The sequence below is a fragment of the Cervus elaphus genome, chromosome 5, assembly GCF_910594005.1.
Source record: "Cervus elaphus chromosome 5, mCerEla1.1, whole genome shotgun sequence".
NCBI lineage: Eukaryota > Metazoa > Chordata > Mammalia > Artiodactyla > Cervidae > Cervus > Cervus elaphus.
The window spans coordinates 19312558-19332323 of record NC_057819.1 but is presented as its reverse complement, the minus strand read 5'-3'; the positions used below and the strand labels follow the sequence as shown (position 1 = coordinate 19332323).

Here is a 19766-nt window from a genome sequence, read left to right as displayed (position 1 = left end):
TCACGAGCTTGCCAGCCTTGGGGACAGGAAACGTCCCGGGGGTGGGGGTGGGGGGTCACACTTGCCTCCCGCACACCTGGCTCACCTGGGGTGAGGCAAGCGTTCTTCAACACCACAGACACCGGCTCTGGTTTGGGAGCAGGCACTATTTTGGGGGGCTGCTTGTGCCTCCCCCCAGACAAGGAGATGGGCTTGGGATGCACGAAAGTCATACGGGGTTGGGGAGGCCTGGCGGTCGGCGGCCGGGTGACAGGAGACAGTGCCAGGCCATAGGGGGACCCGGAGGGGGGTGGATAGCGCGTGGTGATAATGAGGCCCTGGCTCTGGCTGAAGGTGGTGGCAGCAGCGTCGTGGGTGAGGGTGGCGGAGGCCGTGTGGGTGATGACGGAGGGCGACTTGCCGACTTCGGCAAACTTCTGGGGCTGCAGGAAGGCGGGGGGAGTTGGGGGGTTCAGGGCAGTGGCGGGAAGGGGGCCTAATGGCAAGACGGGGGAAGGAGGTGGTGGGGCGGGGCTGGGCGAGAGCAAGGGCATGGTGAACACGGGCAGGAAAGGCTGGGGGACGCTCAGGGGTGGTGCCGAGGGACCCAGGTCTGCCGGCTGGATGAAGGGGTCCCCAGGCTGGGGTGGGTGTTCACAGCCCTGCCCACTCGTGGGGTCTAGGGCAGCGGCTGCAGGGGGTGCGATGAAGCTGTCAGGGAGGCTTGCAGTGGGGAGAGCGGTGGTTGGCAGGATGCCCTCCTGAGGAAGGAAGGGAAGAAGTGAGCAATGAATGCTAAAGTCACACAGCTCGCCGCCACTCTCCAGCGCTACACGCCACGGAGCCCAACACGTACACCGTGCGCCTAGGATGCAGCCCCAGGCAGAAGGGACAGAGGCAACGTCTCCCAGCCCCGGGACTCCTAATCTGGGGGAGATGGAGCTGGGTCCCCCTGGGCGCCGGCAGGGGTCTTGTTTCCTCTGGGGACTCAGTGATAACACAGGGCTCAGACACAGTGACTGTCTGCACACACTTGGCTCACAGCCTCGGGATATCCTGTTTCTGGAGTCCGGCGGGGTCCCCCCAAAGTCCCTGCCATCTTCTGTTACAGAGCAGGGGCAGCCTGGCTCGCAGCTGCTCAGGAGGCTCCCCCAGGACACTGTCTCATATCAACTTCTAGGGAGGTCACCTCCTCCTAAAAGGGAAAGGCTATAAGGAATCAATTGTTCGGGCCTCAGTCACTATAGAAGCAGCTCTTCCCCAAGCCAGATGGAAGAAGCGGGGGCCAGGGCACACTAACTGGATACTAACTGAGAGTCTCTTAAGGGCAACGAGCCGTGCCTCCCTCAGCTCAGAGGCCCCAGCACCTGGCAGCCAACTTGTGCTGAGTGCGTAGCAAAAAGGAAAAGAAATACAAGGAATTTCTTAGCAACCACATTTTTCTTTGCTATCTCACTGGTCCTTTCTTTTTCAAAAAAATTTATTGATTTTTAATTGAAAGATAATTTCACTGGTCCTTTCTTAACTGGTCAAGACAGAGCTCGCCACACACAGGTTATCTGGGGCCTTAGCGGGGAGCATATATTTACTGAGAGAGTCCCCCACCTCATGAACACCTCCGGATGCTCTCTAGGACAGCTAGAATAACTTCTATACACGTTATTTGTGAGTCCAGCACCAGATCGAGCAAGCCCTAGCACTTCGCTGCAGAGGTCTGATGACTGGAAGCCCGGTGCCCTTTCCCTTTCCCCAAGTTCCCTCTACCTGAGCAGGTGGGCTGTTGGGATCTGGTGCAGGCGTTGAGGTGGATGCAGGCAGCATGGAGCCAAAAATGGAGCGGCTGGAAGAGAAAAGGTCTGAAAGACAACATCGGGGGCCTGTGAGCTCTGTGCCTGTCATTTCACTGAATTAAGATCCAAACGAACTGGGCACTGAACCCCACCTTACCCAGAGGAATGCCAAGGCCAGAGGGCACCCCTCCACCCCCACTGAGGGAACTCTGCTGAAACAGGCCCTCTGATTGGAGTTGTACATGCTGGCAACCAGTGTGGGTTCTGAAACACCCCTAGGCCTTGGTGGCACCTGCATTTAATGATGGCGGGAGCTCAAGGATCATTTCTAACAGCAGGAAACTGCAAGGCGGCAGCTGTGTTGCCAGCGCCCTCTGCTGCCTAGAGGGAGAACTGCTTGCAGTCAAGGCCAAACCTGAGGCTCTGGGACGTGGAGGATGAGAAACACTGTCCAGGCCTTGTAGCTACTACCAAACAAAAAAAAGAAAGTTTTGGATGAATTCTAAGTCCTCTCCCTGGCCCATTCTAACAGTTCCCCTCTGTGAAAGGGAAGCCCAATCTACTCGGTCCTGGGCAAAGGGAGACGCGGGTAGCCAAGCTCTCTCTCTGCCCCAAGTTCTCACCCTGGAAGGGCTCGAAGGTGTCCATGAAGTCCAGGTTGGGCTGCAAAGGGATCAGGCCAGGCTGAATCATGTCCGCGTTCCCCAGGTGCGCTGTGAGCGTAAGAGGAGACAGGGGGACCGTTTGGCCTTCCCAGTCCACATTGTGGGAATGTATCAGGGGCCCAGACTGGATCCTCCTGGCCCTGCTCACATTCTCCTGGGAACAGGAGAAACGTGGGCCACTGGCTAGGATTTCTCTGGGGGCTTCATGTGCATTCTCCACCCTCAGAGGGTGGGAAAGGAAGTGAGTTTTCAGGGGAAAGGTAAACTGAGTATCTGGGAGCAGACACTCCGCTGTGAACAGCTCTGCAGAGACCCCCTCGGTGCTGACTTCAGTCCATGGGCTCCTCCCGGAGGGTTAACTGGATAGCTGCATGCTCCCAGGTGAGAGGCCAAATGATTGGAGTGCAAATGATTTTCTTGAGAGTGAGTCTCAGGCCCTGGCACTGGCCCCAGGCCCATGTCCTCAGCTGAGGGGACATGATCAGAAATGTGAAGCTCGTTCAGACCAAACCCCCCACTGTTCCCTGGCAGGGGCACCATGGGCCCGATGGGGCCCCCACACAGCAAGGAGGAGCCGCCCTTGGGGGCGGGTTACCTATTTCACGTGGGTTGGGCCAGGCCACGGGCGGGTGGGAGGAAAGTGTGGAGAAGAGGGTGTCACTGAATTCTGACATGAGCATGTCTGTGTCCAGCAGCGTGTCCTCCTCCATGGGGACTGGCGTCTTCCAGCCATCCCGGTGCTTGTGCCAGTAAAGCATGTCATCATCCTACCACCAATAGGGGAAGGAAAAGCCAAATGGGCACCGTTGGCTCGCGAGTTCTCTGTCAAGTCACGTTGGGGAGATACGTGGCCCAGTTTCTCAGAGCAGCAAGGGCTGCCAGGTAAGAGATGAGGCCAGGGGACGGGGACCTGCAGAGAACTGGCTTCTTTCCTTAATGTCCCTCTTCTGGCCCCAGGGAGAGTCCATGTCCCCACCACATTCTGCTGCAGTGCTGGCCACCCATGTCACTGCTGTTTCTTGTAAAGGGGGAGGTCCCGTGAGGGTCCTCATGGCCCCCACTCTCGCTTACCTGGGCCAGGCTGGAAAGGTCCTCATCCTTGTGCTGCTGGAGCTGCGGAGAAAGGAGAGAGGGACAAGGTGGTTCCCCAAGGCCCAGAGAGGGGACAAGGCCCTCAGCCTCTCTTCTCTGGAAGAGGATCACTTTCAGAAGCATCTAGACCTTCTCTCTCTGGAAGGAAGGTGGCAAGAAGGATCCTACCCCTGCCATCCCCAGGCCGAAGCTGGGCTCAGAGATTCCTGACCAGCGTTTGTGGAATAAACAGCCTTAGCTCCAAGCTGGACAGACAGAACAAAGGTCACACAACCTATGCAGGTCACCACTTCGGCTGGGCTAGAAAGGGGCTGCAGGGGCAATGGTGGAGGGTGGTGGGCAATGGGTTGACAGCTCTGAGCCAGAGCCTCGGGGGTCAGTGTACTGAGTAAATATGGACTGCAAGTCCTTTTCAAATGTATTTGGCTGCACCAAGTCTTAGTTGTGGCATGTAGAATCTATACGGTTCCCTGACCAGGGATTGAACCCAGGTCTCCTGCCTGGGGAGCACTGCATCTTAGCCACTGGACCACCAGGGAAGTTTCCAGATACCCTTTTCTTGAAGTAGGTTCTCCACTTGTGATACTCCCGGATCACGATCTCTATGCGGCTTTTCCAGTACTTTCCTTCTGTGGTGATGGCCTGTGGGAGAGACGCGGGGCACAGGGAAGAGGTGGTGTTGGGTTTTATTCACAGAGCTCACCCTGCCAGCGAACAAGCATCTGGCTCCAGAAGTCAGGCCCGGGCAATCCAGCTCTGAGTCGCTAGCCGCTTGCCTGCGGCTTCATCCACAGAGTGTGTTGGCCTCTGCTGGGCCATGCCCAGCCTCAGAATGAAGGTGAGCTTTCACTAGGTTATCTTACCCCCCAAAGATAACCTAGGAGGCTTTGAGGGCCCAGGGTCCGGAGGCTGGACTGGAGTAGGGCTCAGACAAAGTACTCGGCAGGGGAGAAGTGCAGAGAGCCCGGAGCTAGAGGAATCGCCAGAGACTCGGGCTGGCTCTCAAATGCCCTGAGGCTCCGCCACATTTCCAAAGGGTGAAAACGAACAGCCAGTCACAGGAGGTTCGGGCAGAAAGTGACCTCCAAGGTTCAGCTCAACCTCCCCACCATGCAGGGCGGGAGCCCCTTCCATAGTTATCTCTGAATTCGGGTGACCAGGAATCGTGACAGCCTCAGAGAGACCACCTCACTTTCACATTCCTTTCTTTTGATGGCTGCAGAATATTAAAGCAAGTCCCAGACATCCTATCATAAGTGTCATATAATTTCACCTAAAATATTTCACTGTGTGTCTTAGACAGTGAAGAATCTCCACAGTGACTAATACAATACTATTACCAGACCTGAAAAGTGATGAGATTCTTTACTACTGTCTGATACCAGATCGTGTCCCTTGGCTCCAAGCTGTCTTGTGTTAGGTTACTTTCCAAGTTTTCCCTTTCCATCATAACAGTAAGACAAGCTTGGACGAAACTAAAACAATACAGAAGAGTAGAAAGTGAAAGTGGAGTCTTCTCTCCTCCTCACACTAATCCCACAAATAAGAGTTCTGTATATACTTTGGGACATTTCCTATGTATGTATAATCACACAGATACATGCTTCAAAAAATTAACCTGAAGATAATAAAATACTGTTGGGCAACTTGCTTCTTTTCATTTACTATGTCTTCACCATCTTTCCCTCGCAGTATATAAAGATCTTGAGGTCATTCTTCAGTGGTTAAAGATGTCTGCCTTGTCCCCTCACCACCTCCCCAGCTGACCTCCAGAGAAGCACCGACATTAAAGGAAAGCAGAGGCTAAGTCTTATTTGGAGGAAGCCCCAAGTCCTTGGAGCAGCCTGGCCTGTGCAGGGGGAGCCTCTGCAGGGTGTCAGGGGCCACGTGCCCCTACATCGCCGTCACATCTCACGGTATAACAGCCACCAGGTCAGAGCACCCCAAGGGCTCTGCCCCGCAGCCTTCCTCTGTGGGGTCCAGCCCTCGGGCCCGTCCTCATGTCACCTCCTTCTCCCGAGTGAGGGCCCATCACCTGCCAAATACCTCTGGACGGCGGTGCTCGTCCACGTCCACAGAGCCGTCCAGTGGAGTGACAAAGTGGCACACGGGGTTCTTGCGCTTCTCCAAATCTGGGCGGGGAGAGGGTGAGACACTGTCACTGAGGAGCCCTGCCCCTTGGGGGGATCCTGAAGTGTTCTTCTCTTGGAAAATGAGATTTGCAGAAATAAAGGGTTCAGGTCAAAGGAAAAGACTCTCTCGGTGATGTGAGGGTGAGAAAGGGAGTCTGCCTGATCAAGAGGAAACACCAGCCTGAGCCTAAGGGACTCCCGGCACACCGGTCTCCTGCGCGAATCACCAGACCCCCCAGCACCCAAGCCAGCAGGACACAGGCCATGGCCCAGGCCTGCACCTTCTCAGACCCGCTGAAAATGGGGACTGTTCCTCGACTCTCTGAATGTCACCCCTCAGCTGTACACCCATCCCTTCGCCTCTGCCTTACAACACTGAGCCTCCTGTGGACACTTGGATTTGGTTTGGTTCTCCTCTCTCCACAGATTGTCCGAGAGAGACTTCTCTTTGACACACAGGGTTCCAAGACTGGGCTCCGGGCCCCAAGGTGCACAGGCCTCTCGGTGGCAGAACCTGCAGGATCGTTGGTCCAGCTACAAGACACTTACACTGCATGTACCAGGCCCGCCAGATGGCGTTGTTGAGCCGGATCTTGTCTCTCCACTGGAGCTTCAGGCCCTTGAAATTCTTCCACTTCGGAGACACCAACTTCCCACTGAAAGGTAAAATGAGGAGGGGGACACTCAGTGGTTTCTCTGACAATTAAATGTGCCACTCTACCATCCCAGGCCTCAAAATTCTGGATTAATCCATGCAAGCCACAGGCTAGGCTCAATAGGATATATCATCACTTTCACTATCACATTTTGTCGACTTTTGCATATCTTCAAATTTTCCCACAATTAAAAGCTAAAAATCTGTGGATTTTGCCTTATATGTGTATCAAATCACCATGTTGTACACCTTAAACTTAATGTTACATGTCAATTTTATTTCAACAAAGTTGGGGGGAGGAAAAAAGAAATCTGCTGACCACTGAAGGAATGCCAGGCTCCTTGAACCTGCTCTCGGCCACCAGTCCTCAGGAGGCACTGACGATCAGGCACACAAATGTCCCACTGGCCCTAGAACCCACAGGGCCCTCTCCTGCCTCAAGGCCCCTGCACTGGCGGTCCCCATTCTTCATGGAGCTCCCTCTGCCCATGGCCAGCTGCTCATCCTTCCAAATGACGCTCAGACACCATCTCCTCCGAGCCGGCACTGGCCTCTCCCAGGCTGCTGCCAGTCCCTTCAGGATCTCTGAGCGCTGTCCACACCTCAAGGACACACTGATCCACTCCCCACACCTCCGGCCACCAGCCTGCAGCTTCTCAGGGGAGGGACCGTTCAGTATTCTCACCCTCACCACCCAGCACCGAACCTGGCGCAGAGCAGGGGCTCATGTAATAATTCTTCCCTGAATGAGTTAAAGGGCCTTTGCCAACAAAGCTAATGGCAGGCAAGGAACGCTCCCTGGTGGTAGAGCCTGCCCAGATGGTTTAGTTTTCCATGGGCTGTGCCAGGAGCCACCTCTGAGCCGCTGGCATAGGGCTCCCCTCTCCAGACGGCTGAGATGGGCAAGGCACTCTTTCTGGTCCATACCAAAGGGGGTTCTGTGAGTTCTACATCACTGCAGGCCACAGCCTTGCTCCCTTCTCCAAAGCTACTCAGAGAGGCCATGTGACAAGCAGAGACGTGCCAGGAGTCACAACAGCTGGGGTCTTCAAAGAGAGCGGCTAAGTAATAAACACTCCCCAAACCTGAACACCTGGTTTCTTCATCAGAAGCCCCTGGCAAATCTCATGCCCCATCCTCCAACCCAGCACCGGGCCATGCTGTGGATTGTAGGAGAGAAGGCTGAGACTCCCACAGAGAAAACATCACAGCAAGTCCTCTGAGAACTGGAGGGACAGACAGACAGCAGCAGCCTCAGCTCAAAGGGTCAGGGGCTTCAAGCCAGTCACATGCCTTTCTGCCCCTGCTCCCCCAGCCCAAAGACACTTCGACCTCAGCTGTCACCCACATTCAACAGCCAGCAGCCTGGTGTTTCTGAGTCTCTGTGGTGCAATTGCATACTAGAAGTGAACTATTATAGCCACGTAACTTCTCTGACATGCCAGTTTCCTGGGTAAAATCACAATAATACCACTGCCTCCAGAGTGTTTTAAGAAGGATTACATGTACACACACGCAGCCACATTCTTAAGACACACAGCAGAGGTAACCCTAAAGAATATTTTAAAAAAAATACCCACAAAACTAAACCAGCGGGCTTAAATATAAACCCACCCTTACTCCTGCTTTGTTATGTAAGACGTAGTGGCTGATGCGAGCATAAGAGCGTCTTAGAGAAGTCAGATGACACCGACCTCTTCAATTACTTACTGTGAAACGGGTGGGAAGATTCAGAGAGAGGTCAGACCCTGGAGGCTAGAAACCCACTCTGACAAAGTAACTTTCAGGTTCTCATCTTCTTCCCCCCAAACTGCTGGATGTCTGCCTCTTCCTGCCGTAGGGATGTTCACTCCTTATGTCCAACGGCTATCACCCATCATCCCAGGCTTCTGTAATACCTCAACAGTCGACAGGCGGCGCTCAGCTGACGCGAACAAGCAAGTCTGAAACCAAAACTAAAACCTAAACCGCCCAGAGAGGTGGAGAGGGTGAAAGCAGAGGCGATGGTTAACGGACACTCACCCACACACCGCAACTTGACTGGACACGCAAAGTGTTAGAAAAATGCGGGACACACATCTAGACGTCTCCTTAATGAAAGGGCTTCTCCCGCCTTTGATGTGATTTCACTGTTAACCTTCGATGAGGGCAGGAGACAGTCCCCATGCAGACACCCACAGACAAGGACAGGGACCCTTTCTGTGGAGGCACCCCAAGTCTAGTTTCCCATGGAACATACAAGAGAGGCTGCTCTAAGGAGTTCTAACGGGCAGCTCCTTGGCAGGGATCCCTAGAGCAGGATTCCCACAAAACACCCACGGTCAGACTTCTGCTCCCCCCAGCCCCACCCCAGCTTAACTCGGCTTCCAGACACGGTTGGGTGGGATGCTTCTTCGCCTAACTCAGGGTTCTGCCATACTTCTTCTTTAAAGTGTAACCAGAAACACATTAGTAAAATTTCTGAGGTCTTCTCTGGTAGTCCAGCGGCTAAGACTTTGTTCTCCCAATACAGGGGGCCCAGGTTTGATCCCTGGTCAGGGAACTAGATCCCACATGCTCACAGTGAAGATCAAAGATCCCACGTGCCACAACTAATACCTGGCACAAATAAAATTTTAAAATGTAAAAAAGAAAAAAAACTCCGAGACTACTGGCTTCCCCCTCCATAAACAAAAGACCTCCTCTGGCCTTACCTCCCAACTCTGCCTTCTCAAACATCACCCCCCAACACCAACACCCAGGCTTCCTGGTTAGAACAGGGACCCTGGATTCACCCCTTACTCTCCCAATCTGACTCTGGGAAGGCCAGGGTCTGGGTCTGACTCATCCGAGCACAGTGCCTGGCATGTGGGAGGTGTGATTAAATATGGAATGACTAAGTGAAAGCTAAACTTTTCCATAAAGAAAAGTCTTCACACACCCACTACCACAGCCGTCCTTCCTAGAAGACAGGTTCATGACACGGGGTAGGAAGTCTACAGCACAACAAACTCTCTCTCGAAACTGCTGCTGAGTGGAATGGCAAACTGAATTCTCTGGCAGTCTGGCAAGAGACTGCTTTGGAATGAAAATGAAAATGCAAGCCTTGCACAGACAGGAGCTGGCATTAAGAATGGGTAAGGATGAAACTGAGGTGGGGATTTGGGGTTCTGCTGGTTCCAGGGAAGATGAGCTTTGGACTCCTGGTCAGAGCATTCTCTGAAAAAGAAAGCAGGCAAGGGCTCCGAGATCTACTGCTGTGGGGCCCAGACAGTGGTGGAGTCCACTCGTTTGGTCATGCAGCCATATTTGCTTGTAAGGTATTATTTCTTCACCATTCCTCATGCTTCCTGCAACCCCACCAGCAAAACGTTCCCAGGCCTATACTGCCCAAAATCCACAGACTTAAAGCAATACCTATCAAAATACCCACGACATTTTTCACAGAACTGGAATAATCTTAAAAATTTAAACGGAACCATAAAAGACCCAGTTCTGCAAAGGCAACCTTGAGGAATAAGAACAAAGCAGGAAGCAAAACCCTCCCAGACTTCAGATAATACTTCAAAGCTACAGTAATCAAAACAGCATGGTATTGGCACAAAAAGAGACCTATGGATCAACGGAACAAAAGAGAGCCCAGAAATAAACCCATACACCCATGGGCAATTAACCTTCAACAAAGGAGGCAAGAATGCACAAGGGGGAAAAGACAGCCTCTTCAGCAAGTGGTGCTGGGAAAGTCAGACAGTCGCATATAAATCAATGAAAATATAACACTCCCTCACACCACACACAAAAATTAATTCAAAAATGGCTTAAAAACTTAAATATAAGACATCATAAGATTCCTAAAAGAGCACATAGGCAGAACATTCTCTGACAAAAATCACACCAATGTTTTCTGAGGTCAGTCTCTCAAGGCAATAGAAATAAAAGCAAAAATAAATAAATGGGACCTAATCAAACTTACAAGCTTTTGCACAGTAAAGGAAACCATAAACAAAACAAAAAGACAACTTAAGGACTGGGAGAAAATATCTGCAAATGATGTAACTGATAAGGGCTTAACTTGCAAAATATACAAATAGCTCCTACAATTTAATAACAAAAAAACCCAAACAACCTAATCAAAAAATGGGCAGAAGATCTAAATAGACATTGCTAAAAAAAAAAGACATACAGATGGCCAGCAGGCACATGAAAAGATGCTCATCATCATTAATTATTAGAGAAATGAGAATCAAAACTACAATAAGGTATCACCCCACACCAGTCAGAATGGTCATCATTAAAAAGTCTGCAAATAATAAATGCTGGAGAGGATGTGGAGAAAAGGGAACCTGAGTACACTGTTGGTAGCAATGTAAATTGGCACAGTCACTATGTAAAACAGTATGGAGGTTCCTCAAAAAACAAACTAAAAATAGAGTTCCCACAGGATGTGCCAATCCCACTCCTGGGCATACACCGATAGAAAACTATCATTTTAAAAGACATATGCACACCAGTGTTCACAGCAGCACTATTTATAATAGCCAAGACACAGAAATAACCTAAATGTCCATCAACAGATAAACGGATAAAGGAGATATGGTACATACACACAATGGAATATTACTCAGCTATTAAAATGTCATTTTCAGTAACATGGATGCAAATAGAGATCATCACACTAAGCAAAGTAAGTCAGAAAGAGAAAGACAAATACCATATGATATCACTTATATGTGGAATCTAAAATACAATACAAATGAACATACCCATGAAAGAAAAACAGACTCACATAGAACAGATGTGTGGTTGCCATGGGGGAAGTAGAGTGGAGGAGAGAAGGACTTGGAGTCTGGGATTAGCAGACACAAACTAGTATATACAGGATGGATAAACAAGATCCTACTGTATAGCACAGGGAACTATATTGAATATCCTGTGATAAACCATAATGGAAAAGAATATGAAAAAGAATACACATATATATGTGTGTGTGCGTATATATAACTGAGTCGCTTTGCTATATAGCAGAAATTAAATGTTGTATGTCAACTGTACTTCAGTAATTTTTTATTAAAACAAAAACAAAAAAACCCCACATTCCTACATCTGTCTCCTTCTCAGGGAGGTTGAGTTGGTGTGCTAAAGACTGTGGAAGAAGGGACTGGCATGGGGGTTGCAGGCTCTTCTTTTCTCTTGGGGACAAGTTGTCTACTTAGGGCCCATGCCCCTCCTGTTCTGCGCCTAGAGAGCGAGCCTGGGGTGGGGGAGGCCTCTCCTAGTTCTTGGCTGCCTGGGGCTGCTTAGAAAGACAGTCTGGGGTTCCCTTACAAGTCACATCCACAGCTTGATCAACGATACAGGGAATAATTTGGCCAACATCTGCTGAACCATTTTTTGTGGTGGTAAAATATATGTAACATAAAAGTTACCACTTTGACCATTTTAAAATGCACAGTTCACTGGCATGAAGTCTGTTCATAATGCCATGTAACCATCACTGCTATTTCAGTGCTGTTTTCATCACCCCAAAAGGAAGCCCTGTACCCAGTAGCAGTCACTCCCTCTTACTTCCTCCCCCGGCCTCTGGCAACTATAATCTACTTTCTTTTTCTATGGATTTGTTTCTTCTGGGCATTTCACATAAACCAAATGGTAAAACGTGGCCTTGTCTATCTGGCTTCTTTCACCTTGCACAACAGTTTCAAGGCTCACCCACATTGTAGTTCATGTGTCAGTACTTCCTTCTCATGGCTGAATCACATTCCACTGGATGGAGAGACCACATTTTGTTTACTCCTTCATCTGCTGATGGACAGTTGGGTTGTTTCATGTTCTGGCCATTGTGAACAGCGCTGCTGTGAGCTGACTCCACTTTGATTTCCTAGTCAGCTCAGAATTCTGGTAAGCAAGAGTGATAGTTACACTGGCACCAGGGACAGGATGTGATGAGGGGCAAAAACAACTGTGACCTTTGCTGGAGGGCAAGTGGGCAACTGTGTATCACATTTTAAATGTGCATCCCCCCAACTCCCAATCCCACTGTTAGGAGTAGACTCTACTCCAGACCCATTTGCACATGGGCACAAAGACATAAATAGAAGACATTAAACTACAGCCCTGTTGGTGGGAGGAAAAGGCTGGGAACAACATACATTTACATGTGCTGATGGCTCAGATGGTAAAGAATCTGTCTGCAATGCAGGGGACCCAGGTTTGATCCCTGGGCTAGGAAGATCCCCTGGAGGAGGAAAAGGCAACCCACTCCGGTCTTCTTAACTGGAGAATTCCATGGAAAGAGGAGCCTGGCAGGCTGCAGACCACAGGGTCGCAAAGAGTCAGACACGACTGAGTGACTAACACTAAGTACCTAACTAACAGCAAGATCGGCAAGATATATTAAGTGGGAAAGAAAAAAAAAAGGTGCAAGACGCACAGCATGGCCACCATTTGTATTTTCAACAGACAGACGTGCACACAGACACACACGCCGGAAAGGAGGGAAGAAAATGACCAGTCAATCTCAGGGAAGACACACAAGAAAACAGAAAGAGGAAACAGTGATTCCCCTTTGGACAGCTGAATCGGGAATTAAGGAGCCTCAGTCAGTGAGTTAGTTTTCACTCTTTACCGTTGTGTTTTCTACTGCTCAAATATAACATAGGAATGTATTATATATATGTATATATTTTTTTTTTCTTCAAAATAAACAAGGGAACAAGACCAGGTACAGTCCAAAGCCTTACAGGGCTACCAGTTAATTAGGGAAGGCGATTCATCACATGAGCAGACGTGAAACTTGTGCACAAGTCGGCTTTGTGCCCCAGATCCAAATATGAGGATAATGGTGAATAAGTGGTTTCTTACATGAGCGAATGAGTGAATAATGCTAGACTGCTCTCTCTTCCAGGACTTCGACTCTTTTTCTTCAAAAGAGCGGTCTCCATTGGCTTTTCCTGGGATCTGGGCCTGGTTCCACGGGCTGCCAGGAGCCAAAACTAACAGACTCCAGACAGACAAAGGTTCATTGAGGAGCCGAGGCGTGGGGAGCGGCCCCTCGTGAGGCACGGCAGGCGGAGGGCGCCATGTTCAGGGGAATCGCCCTGGAGCCATGGGCCCTCCGCCCTGGGCCACCTGCCCAAGCAGAGCCGCCGCCCAGGGCCTGTGAGGTTTTCAGGGCCTGCTCCCATGCCCAGGCACGGGTCCTATCTCCTGCACCCCAAACTCATACCCCTCCTGGGGCACATGGCATCTTTTTTTTTTTTTAACACTCTAAGAAAGTCCTATTGGAGAAGCAGGCTCAGAGGGCGGTGGCAGCCAGGCAGGTATATGGGCTTCTGAGGGCTTCATTCCAGGTCTGTCCTACTGACAAGGTGAATGTGTGTGTGTCTTTACTGTGGTGTGCGGTGAGCAGCTGTGTCTCAGGGGGTGTGTGCGTGGTGTACGCATGAGTGTGTGTGGCATGGGTACGGGTGTGGTGTGCGTGGTATGTATGGCGTGAGTGAGTGTGTGAGTGCACTCGCGCGTATGTGTGTCTTTACTGTGGTATGCGGTGAGCAGCTGCGGCTCGGGGTGTGTGTGTGGTGCACGCATGAGTGTGTGGTGCATGGGTACGGGTGTGGTGTGCGTGGCGGGTGTGGCGTAAGTGTGTGAGTGCACTTGCATGTGTGTGTGTGTCTTTACTGTGGTGTGCGGTGAGCAGCTGTGTCTCGGGGTGTGTGTGCGTGGTGCACGGGTACAGGTGTGGTGTGCGTGGTGCGTGTGGCGTGAGTGTGTGTGCACTCGCGTGTGTGTGTCTTTACTGTGGTGTGCAGTGAACAGCTGCATCTCGGGGGGTGTGTGTGTGGTGCACGCATGGGTGTGTGGTGCATGGGTATGGGTGTGGTGTGTGGTGAGCAGCTGTGTCTCGGGGGTGTGTGTGTGTGGTGCACGCATGAGTGTGTGGTGCATGGGTACAGGTGTGGTGTGCGTGGTGCATGTGGCGTGACTGTGCGTGCACTCGCGTGTGTGTCTTTACTGTGGTGTGCGGTGAGCAGCTGCATCTCGGGGGGTGTGTGCGTGGTATACGCATGGGTGTGTGGTGCATGGGTACGGGTGTGGTGTGCGTGGTATGTATGGCATGAGTGTGTGCGTGCACTCGCGTGTGTGTGTCTTTACTGTGGTGTGCGGTGAGCAGCTGTGTCTTGGGGGTGTGTGTGTGTGCGTGCACTCGCGCGTGTGTGTCTTTACTGTGGTGTGCGGTGAGCAGCTGCATCTCGGGGGGTGTGCGCGTGGTGTACGCATTGGTGTGTGGTGCATGGGTATGGGTGTGGTGTGCATGGTGCGTGTGGCGTGAGTGTGCGTGCACTTGCGTGTGCGCGTGTGCCACTGTGTCCAGGTGCCGTGTATGAGCATGTTTGTGAGGACTGTGGTTGTCTATTTCGTGTACCTAGCCAGGAGTGATCATTTCCATGATGATCAAAACCTAGAGCACCTTGATGGAGCTGAAACAGGTAAGATCGGGCTGGCCGCAGCAGTGACTCCCCTGGCCCTGAACGTGAAGGACGGTGGCCTGTGTCCTTGCCTGAGCGCCCCCTCTGTGTCCCGGCCACCAACCTGGGCACAGACAGCACCATGCTTACACCAGGCCCAAGCAAACGAGGAAAGAGTGGTTTCCCTTTCTGGACTGGTGGCACAAGCTGTCGGAGTCCCACCTTTGGTAAAAAGGATGCCGATGTCCCCTCCTCTTCAGGGGAGCCTGAGACCACAGGGACTGTGAAAGGACCCGGCTGGTGCAGAGTAAGTGATGCCCAACTCTGGGGCATGTTACTGAATACTGAACTTCAGTCTTAGGTACATTTCTGGGTGTTAAAGCCTGGTGTTTCCTGTCCACCTCGAGCCATAACTGGCCTTTCAGGCAGGAGCAGCGATGCTGGGCGGGGCACCAGTTAAAGCCGTAAGCATATGTCTATTTGCCAGGAGTGTAAACTTGAACCCAGAACTCAGGGTGTTCCCAACTCCTCTGGACTGAGGATGGGACTGGACTTACAATAGGAAAAAGTGGAGTCTGACTTCAACTGTATTACCTGTTAGTAAAACACTTTTAAAAATCTGTGTACTAGCTACGCGTCTCTTTGATGAACTATCTGTGCCTTTTGTCTTTTAAAAAACTAATTATTTTGAAATAATTACATAGACTCACAGAAAGTTAAAAAAAAATACTATAAAGCATCCCATGTACTCCTCGCCCACCTCCCCCAGTGGCGATATCTTCTGTAGCGGGAGCACGACCTCAAAGCCAGGAAGCCAGCTGTAGGACACTGCTGTTACCTAGACGACAAATCTTAACTCACTTTTCAACATCCGTTGAAATGTTAGTTATTTTTTCCTTGCTATTTTATATTGTAATACTGTAATAGTAATGATATTAACACTCTGTAATACTTCTCTGCAAATGTTTCCCCTAGGTTTGGGAAACATTTATAGCATGTCTGTGGCGCAGCTGTAAAGAATCTGCTTGCCAATGCAGGAGACACAGGTTCAATCCCTGGGTTGGGAAGATCCCTTGGAGAAGGAAATGGCCACCCACTCCCGTATTCTTGCCTGAGAAATCCCATGGACAGAGGAGCCTGGCGAGCTACAGTTCATGGAGTTGCAAAGAGTAGGACACGACTAAGCACGCATGCATGCCTGTCTACCCCCACCTTATTCAGAGACTTACTTTTAACTTTAACCTCTTTTTAAGCTTTTTTAGTCTTATTTAACTTTTAAGTAAATTATATACTCACAATGAAAGAAAATTCAAACACAGAACAGTACCAAGAACAAAAGCAAAGTCAACTGCAATTCCGCCACCTAGAAATCACCCTAATTTAAATTTTGGTGATAACATTGTGTAGTGAGAAATAACCTTATCCAAAGAGAAGTCGAGCCCTTGCCCTCAGCTCTCGGGGGTGGGGGTGACCTCCAGGCCGCTGGAATGTCCTGCCCAACAGCTGTATCTGAGTTTGCCTGGGGCTCAGGACAATCTCACTGCAGTGATGAGGACGGGGCCCTTGAGCAGGGGTATCGGTTCCAATCTCCAGAGGAAATGATGACTAAGAAGTATCAGCAGTCTCTGGGAGGGGCTGGAGACTAGAGGTCAGTCACTCGGGCAGTGATCCAGGAGAAACTCTGAAGACCAAAGACTCAGGTGAGCGTCCCTGGTGGGCAGCGTCACACACTGTGGCGGGAGGGAGGGAACGCTGTCCAGTGGGAGAGGACGGACAGAAGCACCACACTTGGACCCTCTTAGACCCTGCCCTACGCATGGCTTCCCTTGGCTGACTTAATCTGAGTCTTGTCCCTGTGATAAACTGTAACCATGAGTCTAGCAGCAGTCAGAGTTCTGCATGTCTTTCTAGCAATTAGAGGACCCGAGGAGGGTTTTGGGAACTTGCAGTTGTGTCAGAAGTGGGGAAAGTCTTGTGGACTGTTCTTTCTCACTTTGCAGTTGGCCTGAAGACCTTGTAATGTATATTTATTTGATTATGTATATGTGTGCATATATTCAGATTAAAACCTATAAAAATATTTAAATATATGGGATTATTATCCTGTTTTACAGTCTATTTTTCACTTACAGGTCATGGACATCTTATTATAGTTGGGTATAGCTTTTATTGGTTACAGAATATTCCATGGTGTATATTTATCACAATCTACCTAACCACTCTTCCATGAACAGGCATTCGTTTATATTAATGGACATATGTTGCTTCTGTTTTTCACTATTATAAACAGTGCTGAGATGACCATATTGCTACTTACATTTCTGTGCAATGGCATGACTGTTTCTGTGAGATAAATTTCTAGAAATTGGAAACCTGAATCAGAGGGTATGTGTACATTTGTAACTTTGTTTTAGTCAAAGACTTTCAAGGGTTATACTAATTTATACTCTTAATAGCAGTGAACACTGCCTACTTCCCAAACCCTTGCTCATATTAGTTATTATTAATGTTTGCTAATCTTACAAACAAAAGAAATTCAGATCACTAATTTTTTAGTTACCACTTATTAGTATCTTTTCATGTGTATTGGTCTTTGGGTTTTTCACGTTAACTGTCTGCATGTCTTCTGTTCTTTCCTGTTGTGAGAGCTCTGAATTTGGTAGACACGTCTGCAGCATACACGGCAGAGTCAGTGTGTCTGTCTTGATTGTCTTTGTCTTAACTATTTTCAGCGTGCTTTGTTTTGCGTGTTCATTCTACTTTTTCATATATGATGACTTTTGGGTTGTTATTGTTTTCAGTTGAAATAGTTCATTAATACAATCAAAATTTTAAAGTACTGTCTTTTATGTTTCCATCTTCTATGTCATAATTAAAAGGGTTTTTCCGTGCTTTTCCAAAGACTGTGAAAACACTTAATCTATGTCTTCTTTCACAGCTTCACATTTTGTATCCGTCATTTCCTCCATCTGGAAGTTGTTTTGGTGTCATGAAGATACTGGGATCCTGCTTCAGTCAGTGGTTCCTACCTGTTCACTCAATCATCCACCTTTCCCCTCGGAGTAAAACACTGTCATCACCACACACCACATCCGCACATATAATACCCGGGACCCCAGTTCTTTGGTGTTTTGTGCCTATGTTTTAAATGGTTTCACTTTTTATATTTAACTCATTTCGCTCTTTACACAGCTCACCAAAATAAACTCCGATTGGTTATCTGATTATCTCATCTTCCCTCACTAGTTGATGACACTTGCATTAACATATATTAAATTATAATATACATTAAGGTCTGTTCTGGGGGGGGGGGCCTCCTATCACTAATTCATGTCCACATGTCTTAGTACTACAGTGATTTAATAATTAGAAGTTTGTGATACTCTTTACTAAGTAGAGTTAGTCGCCATCATTTTTTTTTTAATCCTTGCTTGTTTATTCCTCCATGTTCCAACTTCACAGTCGTGGTGTCAAATCTCAAAAGAAAACTATTCTGGCATTTTGATTGGAGTAGCCCTTAACAAATACACTACTGCGGACAGCAGTGACCATTTCGGCTGGGTCATCTCTACCTCAGAATGGAGTATGTTTCTCTACTTATTCGAACAACTTAACCTATTTAAAAAGAGAAATCTGAAGCTGCCTTCTTTAATTTTCTTCGCACATGTCCCTTTCATTTCTAGTCATAATACTTAATGTCAAAAGGAAGTTTAGAAGGTGAAGCCAACAAAACAAAACAAAGTCGCATAGTTACACACCCAAACACAAGCGCTATTCACGTTTTATTGTCTCCAGCACAGCCCCACCTCACTGATACGGTAACTGCCACCCTCACCCTGATCAAAGTGGCCAACTCACAGGTACAAGTATTATATTCAGTACCAGGAATAACTAACCACCCTCAAAGAAATATGGTATTTCCCTAGCACTTTCATTCGCCTACGGGAAACAGTAATTAGCAGGTTCAAGAACTCACCAAGGTTAAGAATTTTTGTGTAAAGAATGGAAAAACTCCACCGCACTGCAGACACCTGGCATACAGAGGACATAAATTAGCACAGGTCTCCAGCCAGAGTACACACCTGGAGACAAGAAACTGGCTGGCAGAGATGGAATGGGAATAGGTCATGCTTGCAAATGTTTCTGAGTTCCCATGAAGGCTGGCAAGAAACAAATTTGTTATTATCACCATCATTAGCCATCTTTGAGGTACCGCCAGCTACGTAACCTACTTAAAAGGCACAGAAATCTGAAGCTGTCTGATGCATTTCAAAGGATAAGGTGACAGGCTTCAGGTAGCCAAGACCTATAAATAGGCTTTAAAAAGCATTGGCTACATTTTTAAAAGTCAACGTTGACTATTAAGAAAAAAAACACGGACTCTGTTCTCTATTGCATTCAAAACTCCAAACCTTTGGCAATGTGACTAGGGTCACAGTGACACTACAGTAAGGTAATAAAGTTGCTCTGGGTACATCTATCAAGTTCTAACCTTTCTGGGGCCAGAAACTGGAGCCAGTAGTTAATTCTACGTTGCACCTATCACAGCATAACGCCGTGTAAAATGGGGCTTAACACCAGCAACGGGTTGATGGCAAGAGACGGAATCTCTTCGGGTTACACGTGGGCTATATACAGCACCCCTACTGTGGGCAGACTGATCCAGCTGAAACATCACTTTCTTTAGGACACAATCCTGATTTACTCACCCAGATCTGTTATTTAGGGCGGTTCTAGGTGCAAGGACTGGAGAAGGCAATGGCAACCCACTCCAATACTCTTGCCTGGACAATCCCATGGGCAGAGGAGCCTGGTAGGCTGCAGTCCATGGGGTCATGAAGAGTCGGACACAACTTAGCGACGTCACTTTCACTTTTCACTTTCATGCATTGGAGAAGGAAATGGCAGCCCACTCCAGTGTTCTTGCCTGGAGAAGCCCAGGGACGGGGGAGCCTGGTGGGCTGCCGTCTATGGGATCGCACAGAGTCGGACACGACTGAAGCGACTTA

General features: G+C 49.2%; 1 protein-coding gene and 1 long non-coding RNA gene across 3 annotated transcripts in view; one reads left to right on the top strand and one right to left on the bottom strand.

The window, feature by feature from the left end:
* The window catches only part of LOC122693939 (MLX interacting protein), a 59184-nt gene that overhangs the window by 10002 nt on the left and 29416 nt on the right, over positions 1-19766 (bottom strand). For both annotated transcript variants that reach the window (XM_043901942.1, XM_043901943.1), the window contains exons 2-9: positions 6208-6314; positions 5573-5658; positions 4079-4168; positions 3506-3547; positions 3030-3201; positions 2393-2482; positions 1744-1835; positions 86-740 (exon numbers count right to left, since the gene is read on the bottom strand). In XM_043901942.1, the coding sequence (XP_043757877.1) occupies positions 86-740; positions 1744-1835; positions 2393-2482; positions 3030-3201; positions 3506-3547; positions 4079-4168; positions 5573-5658; positions 6208-6314 (1334 nt within the window). The remainder of the gene's footprint in view (positions 1-85; positions 741-1743; positions 1836-2392; positions 2483-3029; positions 3202-3505; positions 3548-4078; positions 4169-5572; positions 5659-6207; positions 6315-19766) is intronic.
* Positions 16328-17826, top strand: LOC122693940. The gene is made up of 3 exons (XR_006341065.1): positions 16328-16457; positions 17048-17142; positions 17696-17826. It is a non-coding gene; the product is annotated as an uncharacterized LOC122693940 (long non-coding RNA).